The sequence below is a fragment of the Neofelis nebulosa genome, chromosome 13, assembly GCF_028018385.1.
Source record: "Neofelis nebulosa isolate mNeoNeb1 chromosome 13, mNeoNeb1.pri, whole genome shotgun sequence".
Lineage (NCBI taxonomy): Eukaryota > Metazoa > Chordata > Mammalia > Carnivora > Felidae > Neofelis > Neofelis nebulosa.
Genome location: NC_080794.1, coordinates 57,743,688 through 57,760,667, shown reverse-complemented (window position 1 = coordinate 57,760,667; position 16,980 = coordinate 57,743,688). Strand labels below are relative to the sequence as shown.

At 35.9% G+C, this 16,980-nt stretch overlaps 1 protein-coding gene across 8 annotated transcripts in view; it reads right to left on the bottom strand.

Moving 5' to 3' along the window:
• EXOC6 (exocyst complex component 6) overlaps positions 1-16,980 on the bottom strand; it is a 304,381-nt gene that overhangs the window by 106,905 nt on the left and 180,496 nt on the right. For all 8 annotated transcript variants that reach the window (XR_009252451.1, XM_058697175.1, XM_058697174.1 and 5 more), the window contains 3 exons: positions 12,113-12,210; positions 5,588-5,693; positions 1,279-1,388 (listed from right to left, as the gene is read on the bottom strand). Coding sequence is in view for 7 of the 8 variants with exons in the window: in XM_058697175.1 (XP_058553158.1) it covers positions 1,279-1,388; positions 5,588-5,693; positions 12,113-12,210 (314 nt within the window). In the remaining variant the exon portion in view is untranslated. The remainder of the gene's footprint in view (positions 1-1,278; positions 1,389-5,587; positions 5,694-12,112; positions 12,211-16,980) is intronic.

Here is a 16,980-nt window from a genome sequence, read left to right as displayed (position 1 = left end):
CAACAGTTGTTGTGGTGCTCTCCATTACTGAGTATGATACCAATTTGCTACAACCTTCTTTACTTCTATGGATTTTGTTTGAATCCTCATTTTAAACCTAATTAAGGAAAAACAAAACTATTGAGAATATCATCTTTTTGACAAGGGAATGACATAAAGGAGGGATATTGTTTAGCTACTGCTACCTTAGCAATAGAAAAACTAAAAAACATAAGATCTAAACAACTAAAGAAAAAGGGGAAAAAAAGGAATATTGATAAACAAACTTAACAACAAATCCAAGGTATGAGCCTTATTTGGACCATGATTCAAACATACCAACTGTAGCAGCCCACGTGTCCACTGATAGATGAATGCATAAGGAAGATGTGGTATATATATAAAACAATATTATTCAGCCATAAAAAAGAATGAAATCTTGACATTTGCCACGACATGGATGAAGCTATAGAGTATAATGCTAAGTGAAATAAGTCAGTTGAGAAGGAAAAATACCATATGATTTCACTCATATGCGGAATTTAAGAAAAAAACAAACCAGCAGAGGGAAAAAAAAAAAAAACTGATAGTTCCCAGAGGGGAGGTGAAGGGGGGGGCGGGGAGGATATGTGAAATAGGCAAAGGGGGTTAAGAGTACACTTATCATGATGAGCACTGAGTAACGTGTAGAATTGTTGAATCACCTATATGGTACACCTGAAACTAATATAACACTGCATGTTACCTATACTGGAATTAAAATTTTTAAACTTAATAAAAAGTTTTTTAAAAGAGTAACAGTATCAAATTGTTATTCACAAACAAACATACCAACAGTAAAAAGACATCCTGGGGACAATCAAGAAAATAGTGATATGGACTAGGGAATGGAATAGTGTTAACTTTAAGTATGAAAGCTGAATAATGAAATGTCTTTATTTTGTTTTAGAAAAACATACTGTTTCTAGGGGTAAAGTGTCATTATTTCTGGAATTTGCTTTAAAATACTTTGGCAAAAAAAGTTAGACAATATGGCAAAATGTTTATTATTGCTACAGATGCTGAGAACTCAGGAGTTTCATATCCTATTATCTCTATTTTTATGAGCTTGAATATCTACATTATAAAAAATAAAAAAATATATAACATCAAATTTATAGCAACTTAACTCCAATGTCGCTAAAATATGCAAGCTTTTCCAATGAGATGATAATCCATTAAAGAATCAAGGCCTGCAAATCAAGTGTTACTATTTCACAAAAATAGCTATGATGAAGACACATTTATTAGTAAACTTACCTCCGGTGTAGTGACTCTGAAAATTTAAGGCTAGCATAAATAAATTCTTTAACTTGAATGTAAATATGAGGCACTGACTGAGACATGGGAAATTTCTTTGGGAAAGATTGCTGTAGAAAGAAAAACAAAGTTGATATTGTTTTTGAAATTTTAGAAAAAGATATTCTAATCACCTGAAAGTGTAAAAATTAAATTGCTTTCACATTTGAATAGGAAATGACTGCATCTCAAAGTCTACTGTTACATTTCTAATTATGTTTGAGATTTTAAAGAAAACTAAAATATTTCTGAGAAAATAGTGGCAATTTACCTGTTTCTTAAATCCTATTATCAGACTTCTAAGAAGCAGAGAAAGTACATATCAATACCACTGTATGTTCTGATGAGAAACATCCTGCAGAAGAGGTCTAGCTGTCTGTTGCTTTGCATTCATAATACAAGAGTCAGGTTGGCCATGAAACTTATGGGCCATCTTCCTGGCTCAGTATCATCAATTAATTCTAAGACTCCTCTCACTCACGTTCAGTGAAGGCTTGACACCAACAAGGTATCTATTTCATTCCATAATTCCTGTAATACCTTACAGCAGTGCAGCCAGTGGTTTACAGGGTACCTTTTGGATAAACTGCTTTATCAGCCAAATTTTATTAGCAAATTCTCAGTCTCCAAAAGGTAAATTCTCTCCAAGATTTCTACCCAAAGCTCCTATTTACACTTAATGAATTCTAATTTATACTTCCATCTTCACATTTGTTGCAACGTAGTTAACCAGTGAAAGTATTCTCACCAAGGTGACTAGTGACCCCACAGATGTTAAATCCAACAGACTTTGCCAGCTTTCACGTTACCTGATTTATCTGAAATATCTGACACAGTTCCCTCCTGATTCTTACATGATCTCTCCTTCCTTGGCATCCATGCCCCACATTGATTTTCCTTATTTGTCTACCTTCCCAGTAGCTCTTCCTAGTCTAGCCATCTCTTAATTATTGCTGTGCCTTAGGGTTCTAGCCCACATCTTCTCTCTCTCTCTCTTTTTTTTTTGTTTGTTTTGAGAGAGAGCACACACAGGAAGAGCAGAGAGGGAGAGGAAGAGAATCTCAAGCAGGCTCCACACTGTCAGCACAGAGCCCAATGTGGAGCTCAAACTCAAGACCTGTGAGATCATGACCTAAGCTGAAATCAAAAGTCAGACACTCAACCAACTGAGACACCCACGTGCCCTGCACCACACGTCTTCTCTTCTTACTACACATACTGTCCTTGGATGATGTTGCCTAATATCATGACTTCAATCACCATGCAAGCACCAATATCTCCCAAATCTGTTACTCGAGGCTAACTCTCCTGAAGTCCAAATCCATATATCTAACTGCCACTTGGACACTTCCATTAGGCTGTGACATTTGGGACATATTCAGTAGATCCAATAGTGCAATTACCATCCTTTCCTTCTAAATCTGCTCCTCTGGTATTTCCTATCTTAGTAAATGCTACTACTCTTTAAGGCAGAAACTTGGCTATCATACCTGACCCCTCTATCTTCATCATCCCTCATATGCAAATAACTACCAACTTCTGTTGGTCCCCACTCCTAAACATATCTTAAATCAAATTCCATGGCCATAACTCCCACTCAGGTCACCAATCTCTCTTACCAAGATAACAGCAACAATTCCCTAGCTGGCCTCCCAGCCGCTAGTCTTACTCTTATCTAATCCATTTGCCACACATTGGCCAAAGAGATCTTTCTAAATTTTTTTTTTTTTAACGTTTATTTTTGAGACAGAGCATGAACGGGGGAGGGTCAGAGAGAAGGAGACACAGAATCTGAAACAGGCTCCAGGCTCTGAGCTGTCAGCACAGAGCCCGACGTGGGGCTCGAACTCACGGACCGCGAGATCATGACCTGAGCCGAAGTTGGCCGCTTAACCGACTGAGCCACCCAGGCGCCCCCAAAGAGATCTTTCTAAAGCACAAATCAGACTATGTTTTTAGTGGTTAAAACCTTGTTGTGACTTCTCAATAGCCCTCAAGATAAAGGCTGAACTCTCTAACACTGTTTATAAGCTCTAGAATAGTCTGGTCCTTTCCACTTCTTCATCTTCATTTCTTGATCTTCATCTCTTGTACTTTATCAACCTTGCATTTTATACTACAGAAATAAAGCCTTTCTGCATGCTGCTTCCTCTATCTCAAGGAGTGCCAAATTCTGTGAATTGTAATTTCATGTTTATCCCTTACTTGACTGTAAGCTCTTTGACAGCAGAGACTGAAAAACTACCAAATAGCACAATGTCTAGTAGATGAATGATCAACATCTGAATGAACGAAGTATTCTTAGGTACCTCTAGCAGAAGGAAACTTACAACTGGCTGCTGGTGAAACAGTCATATACAGCAGTGTCTCTCCAAAACTGGTAGGTTCAATCTTTCCAAATTTAGAGACTCAATCGGGAGTACTACAAAAACCAACCAAAAAGTTGGTATTCTTTAAAATCACCTGATGATAATGTAAGTGCTAATTCACCTCCAAATTATGCTTTACAGAATAATGAACCCAATACTGTTTAAAAGGCATTTCAGCTTTAAGAACTATTTTAATGACATTAAAGACAGAATATAAATAACTTCTTCTTTTAGCCAAAGAGTTCTTATCAAATTAGCATAGTTATCTGCAAAAAGACAGATCTTTGCATATATGTTCAGTCTTACTTCTTGCTCACCTATAATATACACTAAAAACACAATTCAAGTTATTTGAGAGGCAGTTTTACATCTTTTCTAATAGTTTTAAATGAAAATTATACTCAAATTAGGAAAAAATTGAATATATAAACACACAACCAAGAGAATGTTACTAAATAATTTTATGAGTTTTTTCAGTTTGTAGATTTAAATCTTCCAAGTGGTTTTTATTTTAACATTAGTTCTTCTTTTCAATAAGTAACACATGAACCAATGAATATAACTCGTAATGATCTTAATCCTAAGAGATACTGCATGTTTTGGAAGCACCCTACAAGCAAAGTCAAACTTCCTTTTAACTATAAACCTATTTAGAATGACTTAGTGTAATTAGAAAGAACATTAGAGATTATTTAGTTCGACATGGACAGATGTGGCACAAATGCCTAAATATGGTAAGACATCTGCCCACAAGCTATAGGCAGAGCTGGCATGTGAACCTGGACCAAATCCAATGTTCTTTATATAGATGCTACACCCTGAACAAACTTATTACCAGTAACTAAAACAAAATAAAACCAAGCCACAACATGCAGAATATTCTGGTCTTTTGTGTTCATTAAAATACAACTATTATGTATATGCAGTGCAGTCTTGGCTATAATCTAAAAGCTATGCATTTAATTACTTGGTCCTATATTTAGTGACTATTATACATAACATGTCTAGTTTATACATACATAAAAAATAACAAAAATTTGGTCATAGTTCACACATTCACTGAGAATTCACTCTTGTTCACTGTGAAGAAATAAAAACATAGAAAAGGACTAAATTATAAAGAGTTAGAAAATAACAAAGAAAAGTAAAGAGAAAAAAAAAACAAGAATAAAAGTGACAATAACAGGAAAGATGATGCTGTTTTCCTGGGAGATCAGATTCTACCCAGAGATACTAGATAGGTTCAAGTGTGTGCTGATGTGTATGGATGATCACACATATGCAATCATGTGTATTCCCACAATACTCTATGTGCTGGTCTCTTTCCTTTCTCTATCCTGTCTTTTGTTAACATATCTTGACTCTAAAAATACATATTCCCATTTCAGGAAAAAAATCTACAGGTGGCAACTGCCTTCATACAACCCTATTTAGCCAAGATAAACTTTTTGCAGAAGTGTATTTCTAGAAAAGAAAACATAAAATAAGATCTTCCACAATGATGAACACTTCAGATCAATTCTCCTCTCTTTCCCTAGAATATTCTTATTCCTATAATCTACTTGACATTTACTTCATCTAATTTGGAATCTATATAATGTTACTAATACCTGTCCTGGGAATTCACCTAACATTTGGGACAACTGCTCCTAGTATCCCCAGGAAAATCCCTTCTTAACTTCACAAAAACAGTAGTAGTAGTAGTAGTAGTAGTAGTAGTAGAATAGAAGTAGTAACATAATCTTTAACAGTCAACAGAACATAACTGAGTTTCTCAGATAACACAATAACAACAAAAGCCTCAAAAGAAGCCACTCTCACAATGTCAGGTTAATATTATATAGCAATAGCTATTCATGAATTTGTTTCAGAGAATTCTTAAATTAAAAACTAGCTTATACCTTTTCAAGGTCTGGATCTTGAAAGGGAAATTTACTGATGACTACTTTATATTCTTCTTCATTAACAATAGGGATGGGGCTATAATTATCTTCTTCAAAAATGTCCCTGTTGAGAAAGAAGAGAGACTTGAAAATATAATATTGAAAAGGTATCACTGAAGTGATATAGAACAATACTTTTTTTATAAACCAATTACTACAAAAGCATTTTCGTTAGTCAGTTAAAAGTTGAAATAGGAAAACACTGCCTACTCATCCAGAATTCTAAAATTCAATACCAAATAAATCTTGTCCCTCAAAATTCATATGCAGTCTCTTCCTTCCACTTGTTTTACATCCTCTCAGCACCTCAGTTTTAGTTTTTTACTCTAGAACAATTCTTAAGATGCACAGTCTGAACAAACTCATTATCTACAACTAAAACAAAGCCATAAGATGAGTATTACAGTTGTATTTCTTGATAGGGACAATTCTCAAATTGTAAGTCTTTTCTCTCTCTCTCTTCTCAATTAGATCATTAAGTGCCCTGAAGATGTAAACAGTGCCTTCGATTTAGTCTTTTCAAAATGCTGTATTTACAAAAGGACCTTTTATATTTAGTAAGGCAATACGATTACTACTCACGCAATATCCCTACGCTCTCCATGTGCTCACACAGCCCCCACACAAACAGGCAGAGACATATCACTAGTTTTGGCCACTGGGTTGAGAGTGGAAGTGACAGGTGTTGCTTCAGGTCCAAAGCATTTATGAGCTAACTGTGTGACTCTCTTTCCCGTGGTAATAGGGAATACTACATGTCAAGAATGTGTAAACACAAATGCAAACAGCCTGGATCTAGGACTACTAGACCCAGTAGGGACTTCTGGGTGAGAAATAAAATGTCTGTACCACCCGCTGAGATAGCGGGCATTTTTGTTACTATAGCATAACCCAGACTGTCCAAATATACCTGCTGTCCAATCATGAACTTTCTTTTAACCAATAATTCAGCTTGACTAATATTTATTGAGCACTTATTGTGTGCCAGGAGCTGGAGTAATTGTGATGAAAATTCCCTAATTCACGAAGATAAAAACAAGATCTTTGTTTTCAACCTAACAGAGGAGATAAAGACATGGAAACAAATTATGTTTATAATAATGCATTATACATAATAAAAGGAGTGCAAGTTTCAGAAATAGCACAAAGGAATAAATGATTAAGTTTATCAGAGTAGGTGGGAGATGATCTCATGGAAAGTTTTATAGAGAAGCCATGGGCTCTGTAGGGCCTTCCAAGATGAAAAAAGAAATAATTCCTTTTTTTTTTTTTTGAAAAAAGAAATACTTCTAATGAGATTATAGAAGAACAGCATTTCAGAAAGATGGAACATAACAAGCAAAAGCATAAGGGGTAAAAAAGTATGAGTGTGGGAGTGAGTAAAACCATAGGTAGTGCAGTACTACCAGAGCGTAAAGTACACAAGGGATACGGTGTACATGAGGCCGGGCAGGGGGACAAATGGAGTCATCCAGATTTTATCCTGTAGGCACTGGAGTACCATTAACAGGTTTTAGGCAGAGAAATGTGGTATGTCCATTATGTGGAGGATAAATTGGGAGGACAATAATGAACACAGAGGCCAGTGAGAAAGACTGAAGAATAATCTAGATTAAAGGTGATGAGGATCTGAATTAAAGCTGTCCTAGTGGGGACAGAAAGGAGGTGGCAAAAAGAAGAGGTTTAAGAAATAAAATATATACATAGGATTTAAAAACTAAATGAAAATTATGAGGGGAGGTATATTCTGGATGAATCTGTAATTTCCAAACAGGGCAAATGGACAAATGATGTATATGGCACCTCATTAGAGACATTTGCTGAAGTATGGAATACAAGAGAAGGATATGATTTCGACTGGATGACTGATATCTCATTGATAAATGGGGTCTGGAGCCTTGATGAGATTGGAAATAAAGGCACAAGTTTGTAAATCCTGATGGTGCACAAAATAGTTACAATAAAACTCTGTTCGGGGTGGGGGAGGAATAAGACTCTGTTTGGCTAGAGGCGCCTGGTGGCTTAGTCAGTGAAGCATCTGACTCTTGATTTCGGCTTGGGTCATGTTCTCATAATTCGTGAGATTGAGTCTTGCATCGGGTTCAGTGCTGACAGTGAGGGGCCTACTTGGGATTCTCTCTCTCTGCCTCTCTCTCTGCCCCTCCCCAGTTCTCTCTCTCTCCTTTTCTCTCTCTCAAAAGAATGAAATCTTGCCATTTGCAACAATGTGGATGTAACTGGAGGGTATTATGCTAAGCAAAGTAAGTCGGTCATAGAAAGACAGATGATTTCACTCATATGTGGAATATGAGAAACTTCATAGGGGAAGGGAAGGAAAAATAAGATTAAAAACAGAGAAGGAGGCAAACCATAAGAGACTCTTAAATACAGAGAACAAACTGAGAGTTGATGGGGGCGAGGTAAATGGGCGATGGGCATTAAGGAGGGCACATTTGGGATGAGCACCGGGTGTTACATGTAAGTGACGAATCACTGGGTTCTACTCCTGAAGCCAAGACTACACTGTATGTTAACTAACTTAAAAGTATAAACAAACAAACAAGATATAAAATAAAAATTTAAAAAAGACACTGTTCACCTAAAATATCGCGAGAGGTTTCAACTAATCCTACTTCCTTCCTTTTTTTTAAAATTTTTAAAATTTATTTTTTATTTATTTTTAGAGAGCGAGAGAGAACATGAGCTAGGGAGAGCGAGACGCAGAATCAGAAGCAGGCTTCAAGCTCTAAGCTGTTAGCACAGAGCCCGACATGGGGCTTGAACTCATGAACCTCAAGATCATGACCTGAGCTAAAGCTGGATGCTTAACTGACTGAGCCACCCAGGTGCCCCAATCCTATTTCCTTCTAAATAGTGTTTTAAAACAAGGGTTTAAAAGACAAGTCACACTATGGAGAACAAATAGATGGTTACCAGAGGGAAGGTGGGTGGAAGTATGGGTGAAACAGGTAAAGGGAATTAAGAATACAATGAATTATTATCTTGGGGGCACCTGGATGGCACAGTTGGTTAAGCGTCTGGTACTTAGTCTCAGCTCAGGTCATGATCTCACAGTTCATGGGTTCGAGCCTCTCGTCAGACTCTGCGCTGTTGACATAGAGCCTGCTTGGGATTCTGTCTCTCTTTCTCTCTGCCCTTCCCCCACCTGTGCTCGTGCTCTCTCTCTCCCTCTCTCTCTTAATAAATACATTTTTAAAAAAGTATACAAGTATCTTGATGAACACTGAGTGACAGAATTGTTGAACCACTATATTGCACACCTGAAACTAATATAATACTGTATGCTAACTATACCGAAATGAAAATCTTTTTAAAAGGCAAGTTACAGGTTAAGAAACTACCAGAAGACCATAAACTACTTACTTTATACAAATGCCAGGGAATCGGTTAATATGAAAGGCAAGATAATTTAATGAATGGTACTTTCACATTCTGAAAATGTTAATGTGGTCTTCAAAGTGACTGTTTACTGAACTGAATTCTATAAACATTTACTGAGTTCTTACTCTGTGTAAAGCACTGTACTTGGGGCTAGGCAATCAAGAATATAAATATAAATAAAACACTGGCGTTCACAATATAGCTGGAGGGAACCATATACACACATAAATAAACTATAACAGATTATAAATTCTATCATGGAAATAGTCAAATCTTAATTATTCAGTACTGATGATAACTTTTACCTCTTAGCCATTGTTGTCACTTCACTACTTGTGAAGTCAAAGTTTATTTTTGAAGATATATAGGTCAGGAATAAGAAAAGCTTAAATTCTGCTATTTTTCCCCCCAAATTTTATTTTTAAGTAATCTCTACACTCAACATGAGGCTTAAACTTAAAACCCTGAGATCAAGAGTCACATGCTCTATCTACTGAGCCAGCCAGGTGTCCCTCTATTACTGCTTAAAAATTTAGGCAAAAGGCATGATCTAGAAGGGTATTAAAAGTAGAAGTAAAAAAAAAAAAAAGTAGAAGTCAAAAAACATTTGAGAATTAGACAGAAAACAATACTTCATGGTTTTTCCCCATCTTGGGCGACAATCTCACTAGTAGAAGTCTTATGATAAATAAGACAGCTGGCTCAATACAAATCTATCAACAATTATAAAAACTTAAACACTCTTCTGAAGACGGCAAGTTACTAACATCAACCCTATAAGTAAAGATTTTATATATAAAGATAGATTATATCACATTACATCAAAGCGTAGACATTATAGATTGCCACCCATCAATAAGCACTACCCATATTTCTAAAATACTGAAGATCAAAAATTGTTGATGCATTATATGTTTCATCAAGACTGTCAACAGTCCCCTTGAGACAACATCCTGACAATATAACCCCTAAGAAATGTTAATACAAAAAGTGCAAATAAGAATTTATTTGGTTGATGTTAATAAAAGTGAAAATACCTTGTGAACAACTCAGGTATTTTAAAAAGATTTCTATCTGGAGCCCCTGGGTGGCTCAGTCAGTTAAGCATCTGACTTCGGCTCAGGTCATGATCTCACAGCTTGTGGGTTCAAACCCCGCATCGGGCTCTGTGCTGACAGCTCAGAGCCTGCAGCCTGCTTCAGATTCTGTGTCTCCCTCTCTCTTTGTCCCTCCCCTGCTCCCATGCTCTCTCTCTCTCACAAATAAATAAACATTAAAAAAATTAAAAAGATTTCTATCACAGTATTCAGGTCATCTCTGTTTAGTTTTGAAAACTGATGAGGCAAATGTCAAGCTGATGTTAAATCATTTAACATATTTTCTGTTTTAATCTCATTAAATATTACTGCCACATCATTTCTATATTTGGGTGACCTAGATGTAAGATCTCAAGATTTACATTTTTATTTTTGAAAGAAAGAAAAAAAGAAAGGAAGAGAGGGGAAAGGGGAGGAGGGGGGAGGGAAGGAGGATGGAGGGATAAAGGATTTTAGAATTAGGGAACAGATTTCTCTTTTCATGGCAATACAAAGTTATATACATTATAACAGATTATAAAATACTTTTTCCATACCCTGCAGGCAAGTGATTAAAGCAAAAGTAATTTTCCTAATTAGATGCTTTAAAGATTTTTAATCTAGTTACATTGTTTATAAAAACAGCACTTTCTCCAAACAAATTTTTTTTATTTTTTTAAGTTTATTTATTTTGTGTGGGGGGGGGGTGGGGGGTGGGGAAGGAGAGAGAGAGAGAGAGAGCCCGCGTGCGTGTGCAAGCAGGGGAGGAGCAAACAGAGGAGGAGCCTGACAGAGCCCATCAGCAGAGCCCTACTCAGGGCTCAATTTCAGGACTGTGAGATCATGACCTGAACTGAAGACCAAGAGTCAGACGCTTAACCGAATGAGCCACCCAGGCGCCCTTCCAAACAAAATTTAAAAGCTATAAATCTCTGTTTCTAATACTAAATACCTTTGAATACTTATAGCCTTACATCTATCATTTATTGGGGAAAACAAACTACAGAGATTAGAACTAAAAGTAGTTCAATTAAAAATTTATTATAGGGGCACCCGGGTGGCTCAATTGGTTAAGCCTCTGACTTCAGCTCAGATCATGATCTCACAGCTCATGAGTTCGAGCCCTGTGTTGGGCTCTGTGCTGACAGCTCAGAGCCTGGAGCTTGCTTTGGATTCTGTGTCTCCCTCTCTCTCTGCCTCACCCTACCTGTACTCTGTCTCTCAAAAATGAATATACATTAAAAAATTTTTTTTTAATTTTATTATAAATCTTTCAGCCATTATGGAAAACCGTATGGCAGTTCCTCAATTTATTAAACATATATCTGCCATATAATCCAGCAATTCCACTTCTGGGTATATTTTCCAAAGAACTGAAAACAGAAACTCAAACATGTATTTATACATCAGTGTTCATAGCAGCATTACTCACAACAGCCAAAAGGTGGAAATGACCCAAATATCAAAGATGAATAAATAGATAAATAAAATGTGGTGATATACATTTTATATATGATATACAGTGGAATATTATTTAGCCTTGAAAAATGAGATTCTGGTACATGCTACAACATGGATGAAACTTGGAAACATTATGCTAAGTGAAATAATCCAGACACACACAAAAAAACAAACACTGTATGAGTCCACTTACATAAAATACAGAGAGTAGTCAAATTCATAGAGACAAACTACAATGGTGATTGCTGGGGCTAGAAGAAGGGACTAGGAGTTAATGTTTAATTGGTACAGTTTCAGTCTGGGAAGATGAAAAATTTCTAAAAGGATAGTGGGGATGGTTGCAACAACATAAATATACTAATGTCACTAAACTGTACATTTTAAAAAGGTTAAAATGGCAAAATTTGTTATGTATATTTTACCACAATAAAAAATAATTATAAGCATTTTTATTGCTAAATGCGAAATTATATAAGCATTTTTATATTCTAAAGTATATAACAAACTTTTTCCTTACATTAAGGTTCCATGACTTTAGACTAACCTGAAAACTCCAGCCCATTTCTTAAGCAGTGTTTCATTGTACTGATCTCTTATTTCAAATAAAAGGTCGAAAAGTCGGTTCACTGGAAAACCATAACCCTAAAACACAACACAAGCAGATAAATAAGTCAAATAAGTAAAGGTATACATTAGAGAAATGTTGAAAATATTGGAGAACTATTTGCAAGTGATCACTACATCGTATTGTATGTCATTCCAACAGCATAAAAATAAAGTTATCCTTTTGACTTTCTACTAGGTTGCATGAGATAAGAGAGTTTAGAAAGACTTTTATGAAGCTGGAATAATTTTTCCATTTCTCCTCTCTCTTTTCAGTCTGAATTACATGGTTAACCTTCAAAAGTAGAAGTCAAAACTGGAGAAAAAGTTCAAGATTAGTGACCTGCATATATAATGGTGTCTTGGGAAGTGGCCCTAAAAAGGATAAAAGAAGAAAAGAGAATATATTTTGTCTGAAACACACTAGCTTCATTTTGCACCTTCAATTTAAGATTGACTTCACTGTACAGGGGAAATATACACCTTTCCATCAAATATACACTCTCCAAAACTTTATTCCTTTCGAAATTCATTGAAATCTTACCCATTTCAAGACCAAATATTTCTGCCCACCTTACAGATTTGTCCTTTTTCCCCTTCAAGGTTTCCCTCTTCTTTATTTTTGGTCATACTCTGCTTGCAGGAACTGTTTCATGGATTATTTATTCACCATTGTCTTTAGTTTCCACTAGTTCCTTTCCCTTGGCTAAATAAATATGCTAAACGACCTCCCATCTTTAAGCCAAGAAAAATAAGAAAAAACAGTAAGAAAAACAAAAAAGCCTTCCTCAATTTGCTGTGCCTGCCAGCTGCCTCCCTTTGTACTCTCTTCATATAGCCAAACCTACTACAATCTAACTCCCACTGCTATTCCTTTAAAACTTCTCTCAACAATGTCACAGATTACCTCCTAAATATAAAAGTCAATGATCTCTCACTCTACGTTACCTCTCTCTTGAAACTTGTCTACTTTGAATTCTGTAACATCACTCTCTCTCTTTGTTCTCCTTTTATCTATGAACAGTTCTTCCAGTTTTCCTTTTTCTTCTATCTCCATCCTTCGATGTTTTTCTTCTAGGTCTCTAGCATAATGTGAAGTCTACTGACTTCAAACACTATGTTCTCTGATTATTCTGAATCTACATCTCTAGTTATTTGGAAACTCCAAACTCCAAACTCCAACACCTGTTAGACATCTCCAATGAGGCTGCCAGCAAGCAAACACACTAAAGTTAACTTATCTCTTCCGTTTCTAACTAAACCAAGTGTTTTTCCTATTTCCTATCTCTGTTAATAGTTCTACCATCAATTCAGTTATTAGAAAGAAACTTGAAAAACATTTAAACGACCCCACACTCAAACACATCATTTAACAAATCCTTTTGATTTTACCTCCTTAACAAATCTCTTTCAAATCCATCATTCTTCTCCACCACTTACTTTCTTTTTTCCAGAAATATTCCCAGTGCCACTGCTTTATTTTGGTCTGCCACATCTCTTGCCTAGACCATTATAAGAGCTTCCTAAACTGAAATTTCAACTATATGTCTCTTTCAAGTCAATCTATTGCAAAGACTCTCAAGATTATCATTTAAAAGTGCAAACCTGATCACGCCATCCCCCTGGTTAAAAACTACAGAAGACTTACCAAAGTCCCACAAGACCTGCCATAATCTGGGTCAAACTACCTTGTCAGTTTCATTACCACTATTTGCCCTTCTTTGCTCACACCCATCTTCTTTCTATCACCATACTATCCCTCTATCTACACTTTACACATGGTATTTTATTTCCTTTGTCATTCATGTCCCTTTCCTAGTGTGTATTTGCTGAACTCATCTTTTTTTTTTTTTTTTAATTTTTTTTTTTCAACGCTTTTTATTTATTTTTGGGACAGAGAGAGACAGAGCATGAACGGGGGAGGGGCAGAGAGAGAGGGAGACACAGAATCGGAAACAGGCTCCAGGCTCCGAGCCATCAGCCCAGAGCCTGACGCGGGGCTCGAACTCACGGACCGCGAGATCGTGACCTGGCTGAAGTCGGACGCTTAACCGACTGCGCCACCCAGGCGCCCCTGAACTCATCTTTTAAAACCCAACTCCCATTTCAACTTTCTGTACAGACTTTCCCAATCTAGAATTACAGTCAGACATTCCATCTTCTGTGAGCCCAAAGGTTTTTAATATATTGCTATATTAGTATGTTTTATACATCTTATCTGTTTAAACTGTAAATTTATTGAAGAATTTTTATTTCCCTATTGTCTGATTTTTAGGTCTCTATCGTTTTATATATCATCTAGCTACTAGCACATAGTGGGTGCTCAAAAAATGTTAGTAATGAATCATAAATGTTTACTTGTGATTTACTTAATACGTAGTAAGCGGAACTATAATATGTTGGTGTTATTTTTTAATGTTATTGTTTAGTCAGCATTGTTTTAAGTAATAAAATGACATATGAAAAGAAAACTTTCCTTAGGGTGGCAAAGGGCCAATTTTAAAAACTAAATATTATGCAATGTTTTCTAGTTTTTATGAAAAGACCCTCCCCAATTCTTTAATTAAAAGGTATAACTTGACCACAGTGTGTAAGACCTACCTAATACTCAGCCTGTCAATTTTCAGTGGAATGAAAATATTGCAGGATTTCTGAATAAGTAATATGGATTGGTTTGTCCTCCTCAATCTTATTTCAAAGCAGTAAGATTAGAAAGGTATGCTTACAAGGGCTTATACACCTATCACTGTTACTTTCTAATGCCTCTATTACCTGAATATTGTCTATTACTCTTCTTTGATTCTCTAGAGAAATCCTTGGAACCATAGCAAATATTCTAGATTCAGTTGTACTCAAAGTGCCAGTTCAAGAACAGTTTGTTATGGCTTACCAAGAGATAAGGAGCTTGCACCAGAATATAAATGAATGAGGCTAACCTACATGGAGAAATTCTTGCTACAAAATATATGCCAACTAAGCTAAATTTTGTACTTAGTAATGTAGTTGATTTACATTCGGACAGAAGCTCCTTTATGTTATGGATCCATAATAAATAATTTGTGGACTAGTAACATTTCCGGACCAGTGAGTGGTATTCCCACCATGCTTTAAGTAGCAATGCTTTAAGTCATTAAGGATAGCAAAACTCCCTCAAGTTACTTAGAGCTAGACCTAAAAAAATTAAGGTGGTCTCCAATAAAACTTACCAAGTTTTTTTTTTTTGCAGAGAAATCAATAATATTACAGGTATATTTGTCACAAAATTTACGAAAACAAAAAATCCACATTATCCTGGTGTTACAGTATAAGACATACAAATTAATAAAGATATAAGACAATAAAACAATTTACTAAAGGAACTTGTAGAATCTTCTTCAGTTTAAGAACAAAGTAGACAACTATTATTCTAGGATGGAAAAACTCTAATGATGAAGCAAATAGTTTAAATTAGCACTTCCTAAAACATATTACATGAAGCTCTATACCTACAAGATGTCATATGGGGGAAAAAGATTCAAAGCTCAAATATATTGGGAAAATGCTGCATAAGCACCTTCCTTTTGAAATCATATGGTATAAATTTGCTCTGAAGAGGCTATTAGTGAAGAAGTCTGTTTTATTTCACTTATTTCCCAAATGTTTTGACCACAGAACTCCTTTTAAAGTAACATCTATTATCACACTTTGGAAAATGCCAATCTATATTTCAGGAAATGTTATTCCAACCATAAAAATCCCTTAAGTTTAAACATGAAAACAAAATGCAATCAATTCTTGCCCATCCGTGATCAAGTAAAAGGGACAAGCTTAAAAGTTTGATACTGAAAATCACAAAGGCATTGAGTTTTGAGACAATTCAGTTTAAACCTTTTTTTTTTTTTTTTTTTAAACGTTTATTGATTTTTGAGACAGAGAGAGACAGAGCATGAACAGGGGAGGAGCAGAGAGAGAGGGAGACACAGAATGCGAAACAGGCTCCAGGCTCTGAGCTGTCAGCATAGAGCCCGATGCGGGGCTCGAACTCACGGACCGTGAGATCATGACCTGAGCCGAAGTCGGACGCTTAACCGACCAAGCCACCCATGCGCCCCTAAACCTTATTTTTAAAAAGAAAAAAAACAAGACACAAAGAAGTAAAGTGATTTGGTCATTGTCATAGTACACCTAAAATTAGGAAGGAAATGAGTGGAAACAGCTTTCAAACTATATGTTTTCTTTTTTTTTTAAATTCAAACTATGTTTTCATATTTATTATCACACTTAAAACAATCCTGAAAACTAATAATAACCCGATTTTCACAAATGAGGATCTAAAGTTTAGAAAACCTATAAACATATAATTAGTCAATAGTAGGGGCAGAATATAAACTCAGGGTCATGTGTGACTTCATAAGGCAGTGCTTATATCTTCTAATTTCTAATTTTTTTTAATGTTTATTTACTTTTTGAGAGAGACAGAGCACGAGTGGGGGAGGGGCAAAGAGAGAAGAAGACACAGAATCCTTAGCAGGCTCCAGGCTCTGAGCTGTCAGCACAGAGCCCGACGCAGGGCTCGAATCCATGAACCATGAGATCATGACCTGAGCTGAAGTCAGATGCCCAACTGACTGAGCCACCCAGGTGCCCCTTTATCTTCTAATTTCTAGTTCAGGGTTCTTTTCACTATAACATGGAGTTTTTTTTTCTTTAACTACAAAAATAATTTATCTACAAAAGAAATACTTTATTCTCTCTGAATAATCAATATTTTAAAAGACGATAATATTCCCTGAGTTCTGTCCAGGGTTCATAATCAGGAAGGGGGTAAGA